Raw genomic sequence first — 16,770 nt, forward strand, 5'->3', positions numbered from 1 at the left:
GGACCCAACATTGTTTCACATCTGACATGTTGGAGCGGTTGATGTATTCCTGATGCTGATACATATGCTCTGTGAGTCATGATGGCCACACGGCTGATTCACTTCCTACCTCAAAAATAGAAGCTTCTGTATTAGCACTTGAAATCAATCCTCCTCTTCAGCCTCTCTTTTCCGTGGAGTCCCTCAAGGCTCCATCTTAAGTCCCATTCTCTTTTCGTTGAACATGCTTCCTCTCGGCCAAATCAGTGAAACATCTCCCTCCAATCGTATGCTGACGATACACAGGTGTATCTCTCTCTCAAACCTAACAACAAGTCCAATTTTGCCAGTCTCATGAACTGTTTCAAAGATACAAAGAATTGGATGGCACAGAACTTCTTCAGCTGAATGAGGACAACTCCAGGTGGAGTCCCCCCGACTCCACCAAAAGGATTTCTGACCAGCTCAGCAGCATTTTCAACTATGTTAAACCCCATGTCAAAAATTGTAGCTTGATATTTGACTTCACCTTTCAGTTTGACAGGCAAATTAATGCAGTAGTAAAAGCCCGATTTTTCCAACTCCACACCGATGCTCCACAACTCTTTTTTTTTCTCCAAGTGAGGATTATAACATATGCAGTTCACATAATCCCGTCGAAATTAATATATATTTTTAAATGCTTGAAGATCCACTCATTACTAAAAGTGTCCATCGTCCAAGAGAGACAATTAAAAATGTAACTTTCAAAGTTGTCACAGTGAAATTTAAGGTGTGCTGATGGATTCATGTCATCAACTCATGCATTGAGTAACATTACAAGTAAACGCTCCACCTTAAAAGTTGCCGGCAGTCGGCCCAGTGAATGAAGTTTTTTTTTCTTTTTCATTTTATAGTTCTAGTTTACTGATGTATGAACAGAGGTTACATAAAACCAGAGTGACCGTCCTCTACTGACCAATCAGACTGCAGTGTTCACAGCTCCACCTTTTAGTACCAGATCTGTGTGCTAGGTACCCCAACAGAGGGGGGACCAAACATGGGGACGCTGAGGAACGCTTCTGTTGGTACCATCCACAACTTTTCACTGTGGAGATGCCAAACTGAACTGAACTGAACTGTGGAAACGAGGCTTTATTCATCAGTGTTTGAGTCCCCCTGACTTTCTCTGACGTCTGCTTGTGTGTTGTGTCTCTGAATGTATGAGCTGTGTACCTCACAGTTATGTTGCCTCTCATGTGTGTCTTTAGCGACGTATTCCTTTTGTGCAGCACTTTGGCCAAAAGAAGTTGTTTTTAAATGTCTTTATAAATAAATTTGAGTTGATGTGGATTAAAAAGAGTCATGTGAATTCTTAACAGATATAAAGCAATGTTGGATACACCCATGAATTATTAGATGGAGAATAGATGCCAAACACACATACACCTCTCTCCTCTGTGGAAAGAGGCTCTAATATGCTTTTTGATAATCAGACTGCTCCCCGCACACGCAGACACACACGCACACGCACAGGCACGCACACACACACACACACACACACACGTTTTCTTATCTTCACCTCACCGACCCCATTATCATAACCCTTCATGGGAGATGTTATGGGCTGATAGGTTTGTGCGTGTGTGTGTGTATAAAATCTGTATGTGTACAAATCTGCCGACAGGAAGTGTATGGGGGGTTTTGTTGTTTTTTTGTGAGCTTGTCCATCTGTTGCTTCCGATGAGGTTTTGGTCACAGCCTGTTCCCTGAGCGGGATTAATAATCTGGTTAGAGAGAGAGTCTGTGCGCGCGTGTGCATGTGTGTGTGTGTGTGTGTGAGAGAGAGGGAGGGAGGGAGAGTTGGAAAGTGTGATGGTGTAAGCGATGAGATTGTGAGGATTGGCAGTGAAAACGATAGCATTGCTGGCATGCAAGAGTGAGTGTGTGCATGTGTGAGAGTGTTTGCGCCCTGTTATGTCTGTGTGTTTTGAGAGTGAGTTGGTAGTGTGTGTGTGTGTGTGTGTGTGTGTGTGTGTGTGTGTCTGCCTTTGCAATTTTGGAACTTGTAACACGATCTGCGAGGGCAACAGGAAATTGCTGGAGTGGATGAGGGGAAGCAATGTGACATGAGACAGGTGGGTGGGGGGTGGTGGATGCAGGGGGGAGAGATGAAGGGGGTGGAGGCTGCTGTCAACACGCTGTCGCTTGAGGGTAAGAGGGACAGGAACCGTTAGCAGAGGATTAGCAGGCGCGCCAAGTTTAGCCCCGCAACCTCTCGCCTTTATTTTCATGGCCAAAAAGCCAGTGGGAACTGGGGCAGCCGCTCAGCAGCAAGCCCACAGCTGGATGTTATGTCCGTACTCAATCATAAAACGGATGTGGCATTTTCAACACTGCAGGATGTGACTTTGCAACACGTGTTGGTAGAAGTAAGCGTGGGTTTGATGCTCTGTAGCACAAAGTAACAGAGCGATTGATTAGGTCTTTGATCAGTGCCAGCTTCTCAATAATTCCTCATCCAGGTGCTGATTTCAGACTTTCAGAAGTTACTTTTTGGCCTGTGCTCTGTTTTGGAACAAAAGCTCCCCACGCTCTGGCAACTTTGCTGCTCCAACTGGAGGATGGCGTTATTAGCGAGCACCTGGAGTCGTGAGCCATTTCTGCTACAGAAACTGGCTCTGCAGCCAAAGTAGCAGTTGAGCTGTTATTATTCCAATATTCAGCCTGGTGATAATCTGGATCTCACTTGTAACTGGCTGTTTTATTCAACTCTAATGTGAGGAAATGTGTGTGGGGGGAAAGTTCCATCAATGTTGCAGCAACTGCTGCTGGTGACGACAGAGGTCAAAGTTGAGTTGCGTTGATGACACAGCATGGCGTTATCAGCACTTCCTGTAACTCAGAGAAGTAATGCATCACATATTAATCATTGGATGTACAGCTTTTATTTCACTTACCAGCTGTAATTAGGTGCTTTGCATGACTTTTCTGTCTGTCATGTCTTTTCTTAGTTTTAAAAGGACAAGATATGAATCATCCTACAAACCAGAGAGCACTGACGTTCAGGGGTCGTGTCTTCCTTTGCATTCAGCCATCTGTGACTGCAGTACTTCCTCATACATCAGCCATAGTGTTTGACAGCCACACTTAGGACATGTAGCTGAGAGGACAGCTCACAGATGACAAACTTAAACCCCCCAAACTTAGTTTTGTTGCACAGCTCATTCACAAAAACACGTGTTGTTCAGGAGGAATGGTTTGATCTCCATGTATTTCAATAGAGGAATGCAACTTAGCATTCAGATAAAACAGACCAACTTTTGTGGAGACTCACTTTTTGATTATTTATTATTATTCTGTTTTTTTAAGATTTTTTTTTTTTTTTTGCATTTTTTGCCTTTATTTGAGGGGAAAGTCTAGCATGAAATGATGAAAGAGAGTGAGGATGACATGTAGCAAGGAGCTGGGGTTGGAATCAAACCCTTGGCTGCTGCAGCAAGGACACAGCCTCCTTACTATTCTTAAAGGAATAAACTTTCCAAAAAACCCACAGATTAAAATGTTTGAAATTTTTGCACTTCTGCGTTGAAGTGATGCCTATCTACGCTGCAGCCTGATGTGCACCTTCCCTCCCGTGCAACATCCCACTTGGCATTCTAATGTTTATCACTGTTGAGTCAGCGTCATATACCATGGTTAAATCACTGCTAAATTATGTTTTGATTTTGAAGGATGAGTCAATGTTGATTTCACAAAATTGTTGTAACCGATCTTTTTTAAATTTTACTTTTGATTTATCATTCATTCATTCATCTTCTAACCGCTTCATCCTCTTGAGGGTCGCGGGGGGGCTGGAGCCTATCCCAGCTACATCGGGTGAGAGGCAGGGTACACCCTGGACAGGTCGCCAGACTATCACAGGGCTGTCACATAGAGACAGACAACCACTCACGCTCACATTCACACCTACGGACAATTTAGAGTTATCAATTAACCTAGTCCCTAACCTGCATGTCTTTGGATTGTGGGAGGAAGCTGGAGCGCCCGGAGAGAACCCACGCTGACACGGGGAGAACATGCAAACTCCGCCTGACTTCATACAAGTACAGGAAATCTCCGCTAGCCGCTAGGCTAATTCATACAATGTAAAATGCCATGGGATTGTGCTAATAACATTAGCATGTTGTATTTGTGGGGAAAATGTGTTGAGCAAAAGCAAGTGTTTGTCTGTGAATCCTGTGAGTTATAGTGAAGCTGATTTGTGTACTGGTGTTTGAAATTGTTGCTATTAGGTCATGTTAAATGTGTGTTTAATGTGTGCTTTGTAACAACTCCACTTTACAGCTTTTCCCAGAAACCAGGGTGAAGACTGACACAGACACACTACCACACAAATATAAATGCTCACATGTGCATAAGCTCTGTGTAGAGCTGACGCACATGTATTAATCCACCTTTACTCCCAGGGTAGACTGACGGAGAGACCCGGTGAGTGAGCAGCTTCCCCTCTGACTGGATAGCACTCTGGATTGCACCCCTAAAGCTGATTTGGTAAAGGTTGCTGAACCCTGATCTAGGAACAAAGTGAATACGTGTGTTTAAAGAAAGATCCGAAGGAAGTATCTGTAATGTGTTCTTAATAAAACCCCCAGCAAACAAATGCTTAACTCCAAATCAAATATGTGCAGCACACAGTCTTGGTAAATTATGTTATGATTCTGTAGTTGACCTGTTATAAAGAGAGAGGATGAAACCACTGCTACTATCGTAACTTCCCAGAGAAATCTCATTAATCTCTCAGAATCATTAAGTTCATTAAGTGTTGGCGTCTGATGGACGATTGTGTTTCATCACACTAATGCAGACTCTTACATTTTTTATTGCAGTGCTATTTTTAGTCTTGACGCCTGCTTATCTCATCATTACTGTACATTTAACCCCGGACCTATCAGTCATCTGACCACATGTCCACATGCCGACCCCCCTGACGGCCCTCACTGTGACCCAGCCATACATGTTTCCAGAGCCCTGTAAGGCCTGTCCTGTCATAGCCGCAGTGGCGTTGTGATGGAGGTGCTGATGGGGTCTGCCAAGCCCATCTACATGCCTGTCTAAAATTAGCCCTGGTAGTTTCCTGTGCCCTTTAATCCCAGGCTTTAAAACCACGAAAGGCCAAGCCGCAGACAGGAAGAACGGCCATGAGAGCCCCAGAGGCACTCGGCATGCCGCGCATACCCCCGACCCTATCTGTCAATCTCAGTCCTGCCATGACATCACAGCGGCCCGTTCTAAGAATAAGAGCTTCCCAGGCTTGGCTATAGTTGGGTTTAAGTTTGATGGACGACATCCGGGTGGCTGAGGAGTCCCGTCCCTTCACCTGCACGTTCATGGGTTTGATTCCCTGAACACAGTGAACACATAAGTCATTGATCCGTTGTGTATGCATGTATGGGTGTCCAGAAATGTCTGAAGTCACCAAAAGAAAGAGCAGCTGTGCCTGTAAGGGAGGAGAGAGTGACTGCAGGAGGGAAGTATTTAATTTAATTTTAATTTTAATTTTTTTTTAAATTTTATATACTTTATTAATCCCTGAGGGGAAATTCAATTTTTCACTCTGTTGTCAATTACACACAGGTCCGAACACACACATGCACAAACTGGACCTATACATGCACTAAGTGGAGAGATGTCAGAGTGGGCTGCCCATGACAGGCGCTCCGAGCAGTTGGGGGGTTCGGTGCCTTGCTCAGGAGCCTCGGCAGTGCCCAGGAGGTGAACTGGCACCTCTCCAGCTACCAGTCCACGCTCCATATTTTGGTCCAGACGGGGACTTGAACATGTTGAAATTAGCTCTAGAGACCATAACTGTTTTTGTACCAGGCGGTAAACATGTTTATTTCTGCTGTAAAGTTTTAACATGGGGGTCTGTGGGGACTGGCTCTTGGCGCTTTATGTTGGCTTCATTTTTTCAGTCATGGAGTTTCCTGCTGTTGGCAGTCCTGCAGCTGTCTCAACCAGGCTCACACCATCCCCTCCACCTCCTGATAGGAAACTCTTGAAATCTGAATATGACACTGTAGCAATGTTAATATGACACGTTTAACACATACAAATATTACATCTCTGTGGTTTGCAGAAATGTACAATACCAATTTTTTCGTCTTGCTACCTGGCTGCAAACTGCAAACGATTTCTACTCTAAATATTCTCATTGATAATAAGCAAAAAAAGACTACTTTATTTTGTGTCACTTTTTCTGTCCATTCCAATGGACGACGACACCAACACACTCTCACTGCGACCTCGTCACATGTCCACGTTTGGTCATGGACTTCCCACGTCCACATATGACGTCCAAGGTACCCTGGGTGTGTTGGTTGTTGACGTTCTGGGATGCCGTGTCAACTTCAGCCTGTTACATGCATTCTCTGTTTTCAAAATACACTTCTGCTGTCACAAGAAATGTACAGTTTGCATACAGTCTCTTTCAAAATAAAAGTACTACGTCAGTACAACACCACAAATTGACGTTGTTTAAGCAAAAAGAACAGGGTTTGGCTTTACAATCTTGCGGGAAGCAATCACCGGCCTCCCGGGTGAAAGTCAGCGGTTGTTGGATGGAATAACGGCATGAAATTCCTGCCTTGAACAGGCAGAGTAAAAGGGGCTTGACTGGAACAATGATGTTTCCAAAGAACCAAACGGCGCCTTGAAACCATCAAAAAAATACATAAATAAATTTGATTCGGAGCCAAGAGCCTGTCAGTATGGAATCTGCATGTTAATCCAGTGTTCCCCTGGGTTCTATAATTTCGATGGATTGGACACTGGATTAAATTACTAGTAGTGGAATGTTATCAGTCATGGCCTGTACAATATATCTACATTAATCCTGTGATGAACTGTTGACCTTTCATGCTGCACATCAGACAGACCCCGTGACACTTAAAACTGATAATCAGGGAGAAAGATGAATGAATGATGACGCCACTAAATATCAGAAGAACATCTCAGAGAGATTTGGTACAATGAACACCACTGTATACAGCACAAGTCACAAATATACCGTACAATATTCATCATTAGAGAGTACTAATGTCTTTTTCCTGTTATTTGCTCCGGTTATGAAAATTCTTGAGGGTAAAATTGCAAATTTATAACTCAAAGATCCCTAAGGACAAAATTCACTCATCACTGTGTGCACTGTGTTGTTGCAGTTGGACTGTAGGAGTCATATTATTATGAAATGATTACCCAGGAAACGGAAAAATATCACCTGAACTGGAAAGTGGGCAAAGGGGCGAGCGCTGGCACCTCCTGAAATGTAGGAGTCTTTTTATAAATCATTTACGTCAGGACATGAGTGTGCAGGTTTGGGCCTTTGTTACATAGCCAATGATTCACTGGCTTTGTTCAGCTGCATGCCAGACTGTTTTTCCAGTAAAAAACCTAGAATAAGACGTGTCACAGAGCCCTTTATTCCATTGATTTCATCCAGTGATTACATGTCTCACATATATTATTGATAATTAATATTATTAATTTATTTTTTTCCTGTGAGTATAATGAACAGACTTTTGAAACATCTACAGCCTTCTAGCTCGACTGCATGTTACTTTCTCTCCAGATTTATGTGATGTCTTCATGTTTTCTGTTTTCTGATGCACATATTAAAAGTCCAGTTTGTAGGATTCAGGGGAATATATTGACAGAAATGGAATATAATATAATAGGCATGTTTTCTTTAGTGTATAATCACCTGAAAATAAGAATTGTGTTGTTGTTAGAATGAGCTGTTCATATCTACACAGGGAGCAGGTCCTCATCTAAGGTGAACGCCATGTTTCTACAGTAGCCCAGAACGAACAAACCAAACACTGGCTCTAGATAGAGACATTCACATTTTTGTGACAGCCACTGTGGCTAGAAGTCCCTCTGAAAAACATGGTTTTCTTTATGTGAAACTGTTTTATTTGGTGTTTTTACCGGTTTAAATCATGGGGGCAGCTGGCTTTTTTTTTCAATATTGTAGATAAGCAAATGCACACGACACGGTAACCGTCAGATATACTGTTGCAACCCTACTTGCAGAAACTATCGCTGCAGATTGCGAGCTGGCCAGGGCACTCTGCGATGCACCGTGTCTGGTGTGAATGTTTCAGTCAATTAATATGAGCACCCAAAGCAAGCAGGCAACGCTCCATGGAAAATCCCTCTGTGGCACACCTGCACCCAGTGTGAGCACAGTTTGAGGGCTGTTACGTTTATGTTTGAAATGAACCTTTAATCCCTGTAAATCTTACACACTGCTTCTTTCAGGAAATAATGAAGCTCAGTGTGAATATAATCAGGAAGACTTTCTTTAAGTTTCATCCACTCATAATTCTCTCCATCACAAACCCACTGCTTCCTCCAGACAGCCAATCAGGATGCTACTGTAAAATTTTAAATCTCCTCTTTGCTGCTGTCAGCCATCATCTTAGGCAGAACCATTGCACCCTCCTTCATCCCGTTCACCTCCAGACATCGTATTCAGAATCCAGGACGAGCTCACCAAAAGCCCATTCCTCTCCTGGGTCCATGTCATTGGTTCAACATCCCATTAGTCCGACTGTCCGCAGTGCTGAACGGCTCGCGGCGGGCGTATGGTGCGCCGCGACCGGCTTGAGGCAGAGCAGGCTCACGGCTTATGTGTTTGTCACTTTCTTTTTCATTTTAACCCACACCATGATCTTTTCCTGACCCTAACCAAGTGGTTTTTGTGCCTAAACCTAACCAGACCTTAAGCACAGGGCATCATGATGATTTCGGAACGGACTTAGGAACAATGAGTTTAATATGGTCGGAACAATGGGATGTTGAACCAATGGGCTGTCGAACCAATGGGCAGTTCCCCCTCTCCTCATCCAGATCATCAGCACTTCTTCATCTTCTTCACATCTTCATCTCATCTCATCTTCACCACCTCTAACACCACAGGCGTCTAGACCCTGGGCTGGGTCCCTATTCTACTACGGCATCATCACCCTCCTTAAATAGATACCATCTGGGTGGGGTGTAATCACCAGTTTTCACATTTTTCATACTTATGTGCACAAGTAAATAAATATTCTTTTCAGTGAGAATGAGTCTCTCCTGATTGAAATTAAGTAGTTGTTGAAAAGAACAGGAAGTCGTGTTCACATCTATTTTACTTTGTCTACTTTTTATATAAGTGAGGTGCCTTCCCCTCGTTTTGTTAAACCCGACACTCTGAACTTATTGTGTCTCTGTTGCCTCTATATTCACTCTTCTTCACAGTTAAAGTGACTCTCAGCAGCTTATCACAGCGAGGCGGCCGTTTGTGTTGACTCACACACACACACTCTTAACTTTGGTTTAAGGACTTTACTTCATGACGAGCACATACATGCTGCAGCCGTCAGAGGCTCAGCAGGCACAAAGAGCTGCATGGGAGTCCGTCATCCAAAAATCCCTTATTTCCATCACTTGACTTCCATTTGTCTGTTAAGTTTGATGTGTGGAGATCAGTGCTTTGCTTGTCCCTGACCACACTCCAGAGAGTTAACCCACACACACACACACACTCTGCTGCTGCTGTTAATCAGCATGTGTGGGAATGTGGGTGCAGAGCAGGCGGGTCTCTGCTGAGCTGTGAAGCAAGTTGCTGCTTGCGTGAGAGCACGATGCTCTTCCTCCCGCGCTGTGGGGATCATCTTCTCCTGGGCCTCCAGGTCTTTACAGGTACACGCCGCTGCGTTAGCTATCAAATAACACCATATCTAGCTACTTCCAGCTCCCTTTGATGGCTGAATGCAGAGGCCCCACCTTCAGGAAATGCCTGAAGGGGTGCTTATGTGAACCCGGTGCCCTGGCTGCACCTGGAAAAACCAGTTGGGCTGTTTACAACGTGACTGGAATCACTTTGTACCTGTTGAGTTGCATTTCGTGAATGATTGTCGCAGAGGACAGAGTGTGCGTGACGCCTTGTTGCACAAGTATCATGTGACAGGACATGCTAATTCTGAACTGGAGATGTAAGTGTGAGATGTGTCGAGCGCTGTGGTTAATGAGCAGCGAGAGCTCGGTGGACAGCCTCATGATTCATGGCGACTGTTTTTGTTGTCGTGACTTGGCCTGCTGGTTAACTGTGCCGCGGGTGCGGAGACACTTACATAAACGTGGCACTGTGGAAACAGACAAAACACCGACCAGCACGCTGATGGAAAAACAGGCATGGAGAGTGGAAAGTGTAGACAAAATAGCAATTTATTAATAACTTATCTTTTCTTTACATTCGTAAGAGAGGAAAGTGGAGGGGGGTTGGCAGAGGTCACCAAGATGGCTTCCTCTGGAGAATGGCCTTCTCTGTAGAGGGGCGACACGGCCCTCCAAAGCTCTGGATTCTTCTTCTCTCGTCTTGACAAATAAAAACTGCATTTCACAGAGTTTTCCCTGAAGAGGCAAGGTGAGCAAAGCCTCCTAACTTTGTCCACATGTCTGAGACTTTTACCCCTTGTGCACAAATCAGGATTACTCACATTAGCCTTCAGAGATCCAGACGACACGTCGGCCGCTCTGACTCAAACGTATGCTATCATCTGTGTGGTGCCAAATTAAAAACAGCTTTAAAACTGCTCACATTTTGTGAGAAAATTAAAGAAAACTCTCTGAAGGCTAATGCGCAGTAAAAACCTTCTGAGTACAAGCATAAGGCAAACAACCATGGTGACTTTGATTTGTGAGGGTGGGTGCAAATACAAGGCCCATCGGCTGAATTCACACGTAAAGCGATTATCAAATATATTACACATGTACACATTTTTGCACAACTCTTGGAAAGCCTACTTGATTTTTGGCATAATCAACTTAAAACATACTGATCAATATGCAGTTTGTTTGCTTACATAAAAGAAGAATATGAAACAAAGAGAATCTTCAGTACCCACTTGTTGCAAAGGGTATATACTAGAGCAAGGCTTCTGCAGTATTGTCTCTTATATTGAGATATATATACACAATGTATAAATGTTTGAAAAGACTCCAGAAGTGTAAAATCGAGTCCAGTATATAGTGTGCCATCTAAAGCTGGGGTGCTTCTACCCCACACAGGCAAGTCTTCACAGAAGACGAAGGAGACGATGCACCCTGACGTCTCGGGGGAACCAGTGCTAGACCCCGAAACCAACATAGAAAAAGAGTTTATTTTCAGATCTGTCCAGTTTGAACAATCTCTTTGGCACACCAGCCCAGGAGCTTTGAAGCTTAACGTACAGCTGTCCAACAGATCACTTGAAGTTTCCTCAGACACAATGACAAAAAGAGATAGAAGAGCCCAGGAGTCCGACAGTGATATAAGATTGAAGAAAGTATCTGCGCTCTTCCTCTTTATCTGTCTCTTTTACTGTCTCTCCTCATTTAGTCAACAGCAGCTGCGTCTTGACCAGACAGCTTCGACCATCCAGTAACCACGCTCAGCAGCAGTCGCCTCAAACCAGCTGTGTCAATAAGGTCAAGAGCCCGGTCCCTTGGCAGACGGCGGAAAAAAAGAGAAACTTTTTGCAGCTTTTCCTATAGGAGGCCCACGAAACCTCCAGCAATCAGAGGGGGGTGTGACAGCAGACCTCACGTGGACTCCAGGGGGTCCAGCTGGAAGACGTTATGGTTGGTCGGGGTGGTGAAGTAGAGCTGCTGGCTCGGCGGTGCTATGCGGTTGTCACACGGGCTCTTCAGGCCCAGCGTGCGCTCAAAGTCCAGGAGCTGGCCCATGAAGTTGAAGTTGGGCGAAATGTTGGACTTCTTCATCTTGACGATGTCATAGGCGTCGTTCATGGACAGGTTGAGCTTCTGCATCAGATAGGCCACCGTGACCGTCACAGAGCGACTGATACCGGCCAGGCAGTGGACCAGGACGCCACACTTCTGGCCTCGAGCTTCATCTGGAAGACAGACAAAAGGGTGAAAAGGTTAGACATCTCTTCGAGAAGTGCACAGAAAGTTTAGAGCAAGGTGTTAAAAAACAGTGGCATTAGAAAGTAGCAATTTAGAGGTCGTATACCCATAAAATGCTAGGAGAGGACACCTTGCACATCCCAACAGAGGTCCAGGCTAAGCTCCCAATGTCCTTAAATACTTAAAATGCCACTGTGTACACTGCACATGTTCAGGGCAGCTGTGACTGGCCCCTGACCTCCTGCCATTTTGCTAAAGTGGCCCCCGCGCAAAGCAAGTTGAGGACCCCATGTTCGGGGGGCATTATTTGCACATTGTACACGCACTAGCCCTTCAACACAAGTGATGAAAAGTGCGGCCTCTTTCCGCACAGACAGAACAAAACTTGTGATAAACATCTGTGACATTTAAGTCAAGCTGTGCTGGAAGTTGGAGCGCGTCCAGGGAGGGAGAGCAGCGGAAGTTATTATTCTGGCTATCTCCCAGGCATGTCAGTCAACAAACAGGGGCTGCGGCGGCGGCGCACATAAACAGAGCCGACATTCTTTCGTTTTTGGCCTAGAGTAGCTGGTTGGGAAATTGACTATTACGGTCTATTAAACCATTCTTCTGCTCGCCAGGGTTACTCTGACAATGGTGCCATTTGGGCGTGTAAATGTAGGAGTCATGAGGGCACGCTGTCAAGGCGAACAGGATGTCAACAGGGCCTGTAAATGGCTCCTTTTGTAATGTGGAGGGAGGAAGGAGGGGAAGAGGGGGAGAGGGGGGGTGATGCCATGTCCTAGATTACTTTCAATGCCACTTCCTTCCTGTTGCGCTTGAATTACCGCCCTCCCCTTGTTCACTCTCCCCCGTTCTCCTGTTTCAACGTCGCCCTTTGTGCTGCAATTACACAAGCCCCGGGACAAGAGATAGGCCAGGATGTCTTCCATTGAAGTCAAATCATTTGTACACAGTGCGCTTTAGCCAGAGCGCCATTAGGGGCAGACTTGTATTCCTCTGCCCTCAACACAATGGCCTTAATCTGCCCGCTCTGTGTGTCCCTGCCTGATTGACTGATAAGATCACAGCCAGGGACACCTCATCTAATCTCAATTGCACAGTAAGAACCTAAGAACTTCCTGGCAGTGATAAGACATATCCCATTAATAAGATTATGTCCGTGACTATCTGCTCCGGACCCTTCACTTAGTCTGCGTGTTCCCAAAACAAATCACATCTGGTCATCAAGTGAAGGATTAAGTGAATAGTGGTGAAATGATGAGTCGAATCATCACTTGATGAGTTGCTTCCTGCTTCGTAACTGTGATGATTTCTTGATTTTGTCATTATAAGTAGGTGTAAACTAATATATTACAGTTTAGGACATCTGATCAGACATAAGAGACTGTTTCAAGTGTCGCCTTGGACATTTTTTTAACATTTTTTGGCACTAAACTCATGGAATGATCATTATTTGTTGCACTGAGCGACTGTTCTTTACTTATCAGAGGAGAGGGGTGGCTGGGGTGTGAGTTTAGTTTATTTTAACCCTCCCTATTGAGACAAATATTAAAATTCATTTAAATTTGATATTAGAAAGTTTAAATTTGAACTTGTTTTTTTCATGACAGAAGCATTTCCTGCACATAATGTGTCCTTGGACTGTTGGAAATTTTAAAATGTTTAGAAAAACATGCCTTCCAAATCTAAAATTCAAAATAAAACCATTTAAATGGGTATGCTGCTCCCTTCAGTTAAAATAAAACACCTGCAGTGTCCCTCCTCAGTGCTTCTCACTTTCTGCACCACCTCCACCTCACAAGTAACGAGCAGTCCCTAAAAGTGAAAGAGCATGAACACAACCCAGAGGCCTGAGGTTCACTTGCAGCTGCAGCGTGTTTCAGCTCTGCAGGATCACTCACCGATGAAGCTGATGGCCTCCGGGAAGAACTGAGACAGATTCTGGCTCCAGTGATCCGAGATGGGGATCTGCTTGTACTTAAACTCCCCCGCGTTCTCGAAGAGGTTGGGCAGGTTGGGAGTCACGTTGAGGATGTACTTGATGCCGTACTCCTCCAGCACGTCCAGGTTGGTGGAGTCCTTGGCGCAGCCCAGGTACAGGTGCGGCAGGATCTCCACCGGGAAGGAGGGCTGCGGGTTGGACAGCGGGCTGCCGTCAGAGTCCGTGGCGCTGCTCGGGTCCCGGTCGATGTCCGACTCAATGTCCGAGGAGTCGGAGCTGATCCGCAGCCCGCCGAGGCCCAGCACATGGGCGGTGGGGGAGCTGGTGTTGGAGGTGCCGTCCAGGTTGGTCTCGCACAGAGCTGGATACTCGGCCTGGAATTTACTGAAGCCACCTGGGAAATATGACACAAGTCCAATTAATAAATGGCCGATGTTATTTATCATTGAAGACATTTGGCAGCATATAAGTTCATCTCTCCACATCATTAACGTTTATATCTAATACCCTGCACATTCACCTCATCACTGATGACTATTTTAAGATGTGAACAAGTGCAGGAAGAGCTCAGATGAAAACAGAATAGTGTTTCACATTAACGCGCCTCCCTGCGTCTCTGCGCAATAATCTGCGGCTATGAATGAGGAGCCGCCGCGGGGCCCCGAAAATGTGAATGAACCGCACTTACCCTCCAGATAAAAGGCCTTGTAGCCTTCGTCCTTCATCCTCCTCAGCAGCAACCCCAGCACCGACCCTCCGTCCACATTCTCGTTCCACTCCCGGCTGTACTCGTCGTACAGCACGATGGTGTCCGTCTTGCACCGCCGCACGAACTTCTCCCGGTCCTCCCCGTCGGAGAGCAGCGAGCGCACGGGCAGGTTGCCCTTCTTGAGCCGGCGGAGCATGAGGCTCGGTATGGCCACGTTGATGGCCGTGTCGACGTGCGAGGACTCGTAGAGCTCCTGGGCCCGGCAGTCCATCACCAGCAGGCCGTCCCTGCGCGTCTCCAGCTGCTCCCGGAGCCAGCCCACCGTCTTGCTGATCGCCATTACCGAGTCGAGCTGGACGACGGGCTTGAGCTTGTCAAGCATTTATAAGCAGGAGTAAAGAATTCAAGAGGCGAAGTTAGAGGAGCCTGAGACTTCTCGGCTGCTGCGGGAAGGAGCAACCAACAAATCTCTGTCAGTCCGCAGCTCGGAGGGCCCACAGCAACACTGAGGCTGAGGGCAGAGCGCAGAATAAAAGTGCAGGAAATGTAAAATCACACGCTCCAAATGTCTCCACTGCGCTTTGGATCGAGAGGGATGAATAGAAGCGGGTCTCCTTCACAGATTCCCCGGCTGCGCGTTGCCTTCACTGGCGGTCATTCATGCATCTGGCCGGAGAAAGCCTGTGTTATTTATCAATGAGTCACACCGGCCCTGCGCCGCGGCGGACGGGACTGAAGCTTCCTCTGCTCTTATAGCTATAATAACTCCACGGATCCGAGCGCACAGCTCTTCCACCTGTCTTCCTGCTTGGAGATCCACGGTAGGTCGGTGTGAGTGTGGATGTGAACCATGCGGGTTCTGCTCGTCTGTTTGCGCCTGCGGATGCCGCCTGTACCGCCGTCTGTCTGCGCTGTGAATCGTCGCTCTGCGGTGTCTCCGTGTCGATGCGCTCTCTGCGGCGCCAGGCTGCTGAATGGCTACAAACAGGAGGCGTTTCATTGGATACATTATGTCAGCCGGCCAATCAGAGCAGGCCCAGCGGCGGTCGCCTTGGAAACGGGGGCCGGATGGAGCAGCCCGTGTTGATGAATTGTTAATGAGTTTGTCATTCACAAAAACGGAGAGGAATTTCCGCTCCGGATCAAGTGAGTGCAAACAAACACAAGAACTGCAGGGAGAGGGAAGGAAGGAAGGGAGGAAGGGAGGGAGGGAAGGAGAGTGGCCTTTACTCAGACTGACAGAGAGAGGACACAGGATCACAGAAGAGTACTGTAGCATGGGGCTATGATAATACAACCTTATAATAATATATATTTTATTCATTTTGAACTTTGACAAAGTTCACGTTAGGACTTTCTGGTGACGCTTTGTTCACAAAGATTTAAACTAAAATCTGTCTAATTGTTGAAGTTATACCTGACAGACACTGGGTGGATTATAGGTTTGTACAGCAAAAATGAAATAAAATAAAATAAAATAAAATAAAATTATATTAAATTAAATTAAATTAAATTAAATTAAATTAAATTAAATTAAATTAAAATGATTTATTAAATCAATAAATACTAATTAATAACTAAACATATTTTAGTAGTATAACAAATGAAATAAAACTAATTCACAATAATTACAATAGCAATATTAATAACAATAATAATAGCAATAATAACAACAACAATATCATTATTATTATTAAATCAATATATATACACATAAATAAATAATGTTAGTTGTATAAAATTAAAATAAAACAACTAAAATAAAATAAATGTACAATAATAACAATAACAACAATGACTATAATAATTTACCCTTTTTCTTCTTCATCATCATAACAATATTATTATTATTAAATCAATAAATACTAATTAAAAAATTTGTTGTGTATATATCTTATCTTTTGAGTAAACTGAGTTATTGAGGTGGGTAAGACAATATCCTTGTATTCTTTTTCCTCCTTCTTTTTGGACATGGAAATATTTCATATTTTATATCCTTTTATGTTGAGAGTTTGTTTAAGGATTATTGTTCAATTTATTTGTTATTGATTTTTTATTTTATTTTTTTACATGTTTGAAATAAACCAAATAAAAAAAACAGCTGATGTTTTAAAAACATTTTCTTTAAGGTGCCTTGTGAGAAGGTACAGTAAAACTTTTTTGGATGAACAATCAAAATAAAAGACTGATTTTCGTATATGAA

General features: G+C 44.6%; 1 protein-coding gene across 1 annotated transcript; it reads right to left on the minus strand.

The window, feature by feature from the left end:
* Window positions 1-10,209: 10,209 nt before the first annotated feature.
* Window positions 10,210-15,541, minus strand: dusp6 (dual specificity phosphatase 6). The gene is made up of 3 exons (XM_049573057.1): window positions 14,547-15,541; window positions 13,818-14,252; window positions 10,210-11,900 (listed from the first exon to the last, which is right to left on the minus strand). Exons 1-3 carry the CDS (start codon window positions 14,947-14,949, stop codon window positions 11,587-11,589), a joined length of 1,152 nt encoding a protein of 383 aa, XP_049429014.1. The 5' UTR covers window positions 14,950-15,541; the 3' UTR covers window positions 10,210-11,586.
* Between the last annotated feature and the right edge of the window lie 1,229 nt (window positions 15,542-16,770).

The sequence above is a fragment of the Epinephelus fuscoguttatus genome, linkage group LG4 (genome assembly GCF_011397635.1).
Source record: "Epinephelus fuscoguttatus linkage group LG4, E.fuscoguttatus.final_Chr_v1".
NCBI classification, from domain to species: domain Eukaryota; kingdom Metazoa; phylum Chordata; class Actinopteri; order Perciformes; family Serranidae; genus Epinephelus; species Epinephelus fuscoguttatus.

Bases quoted from the DNA above. Each gene is read 5' to 3' on its own strand.
- dusp6 (XM_049573057.1), bottom strand. From the start codon at position 14,949: ATGCTTGACAAGCTCAAGCCCGTCGTCCAGCTCGACTCGGTAATGGCG. The intron at 14,253-14,546 runs GTAAGTGCGGTT...CATATTTCCCAG, and splicing joins CAAGGCCTTTTATCTGGAGG to GTGGCTTCAGTAAATTCCAG. The intron at 11,901-13,817 runs GTGAGTGATCCT...TCTGTCTTCCAG, and splicing joins GGAGGCCATCAGCTTCATCG to ATGAAGCTCGAGGCCAGAAG.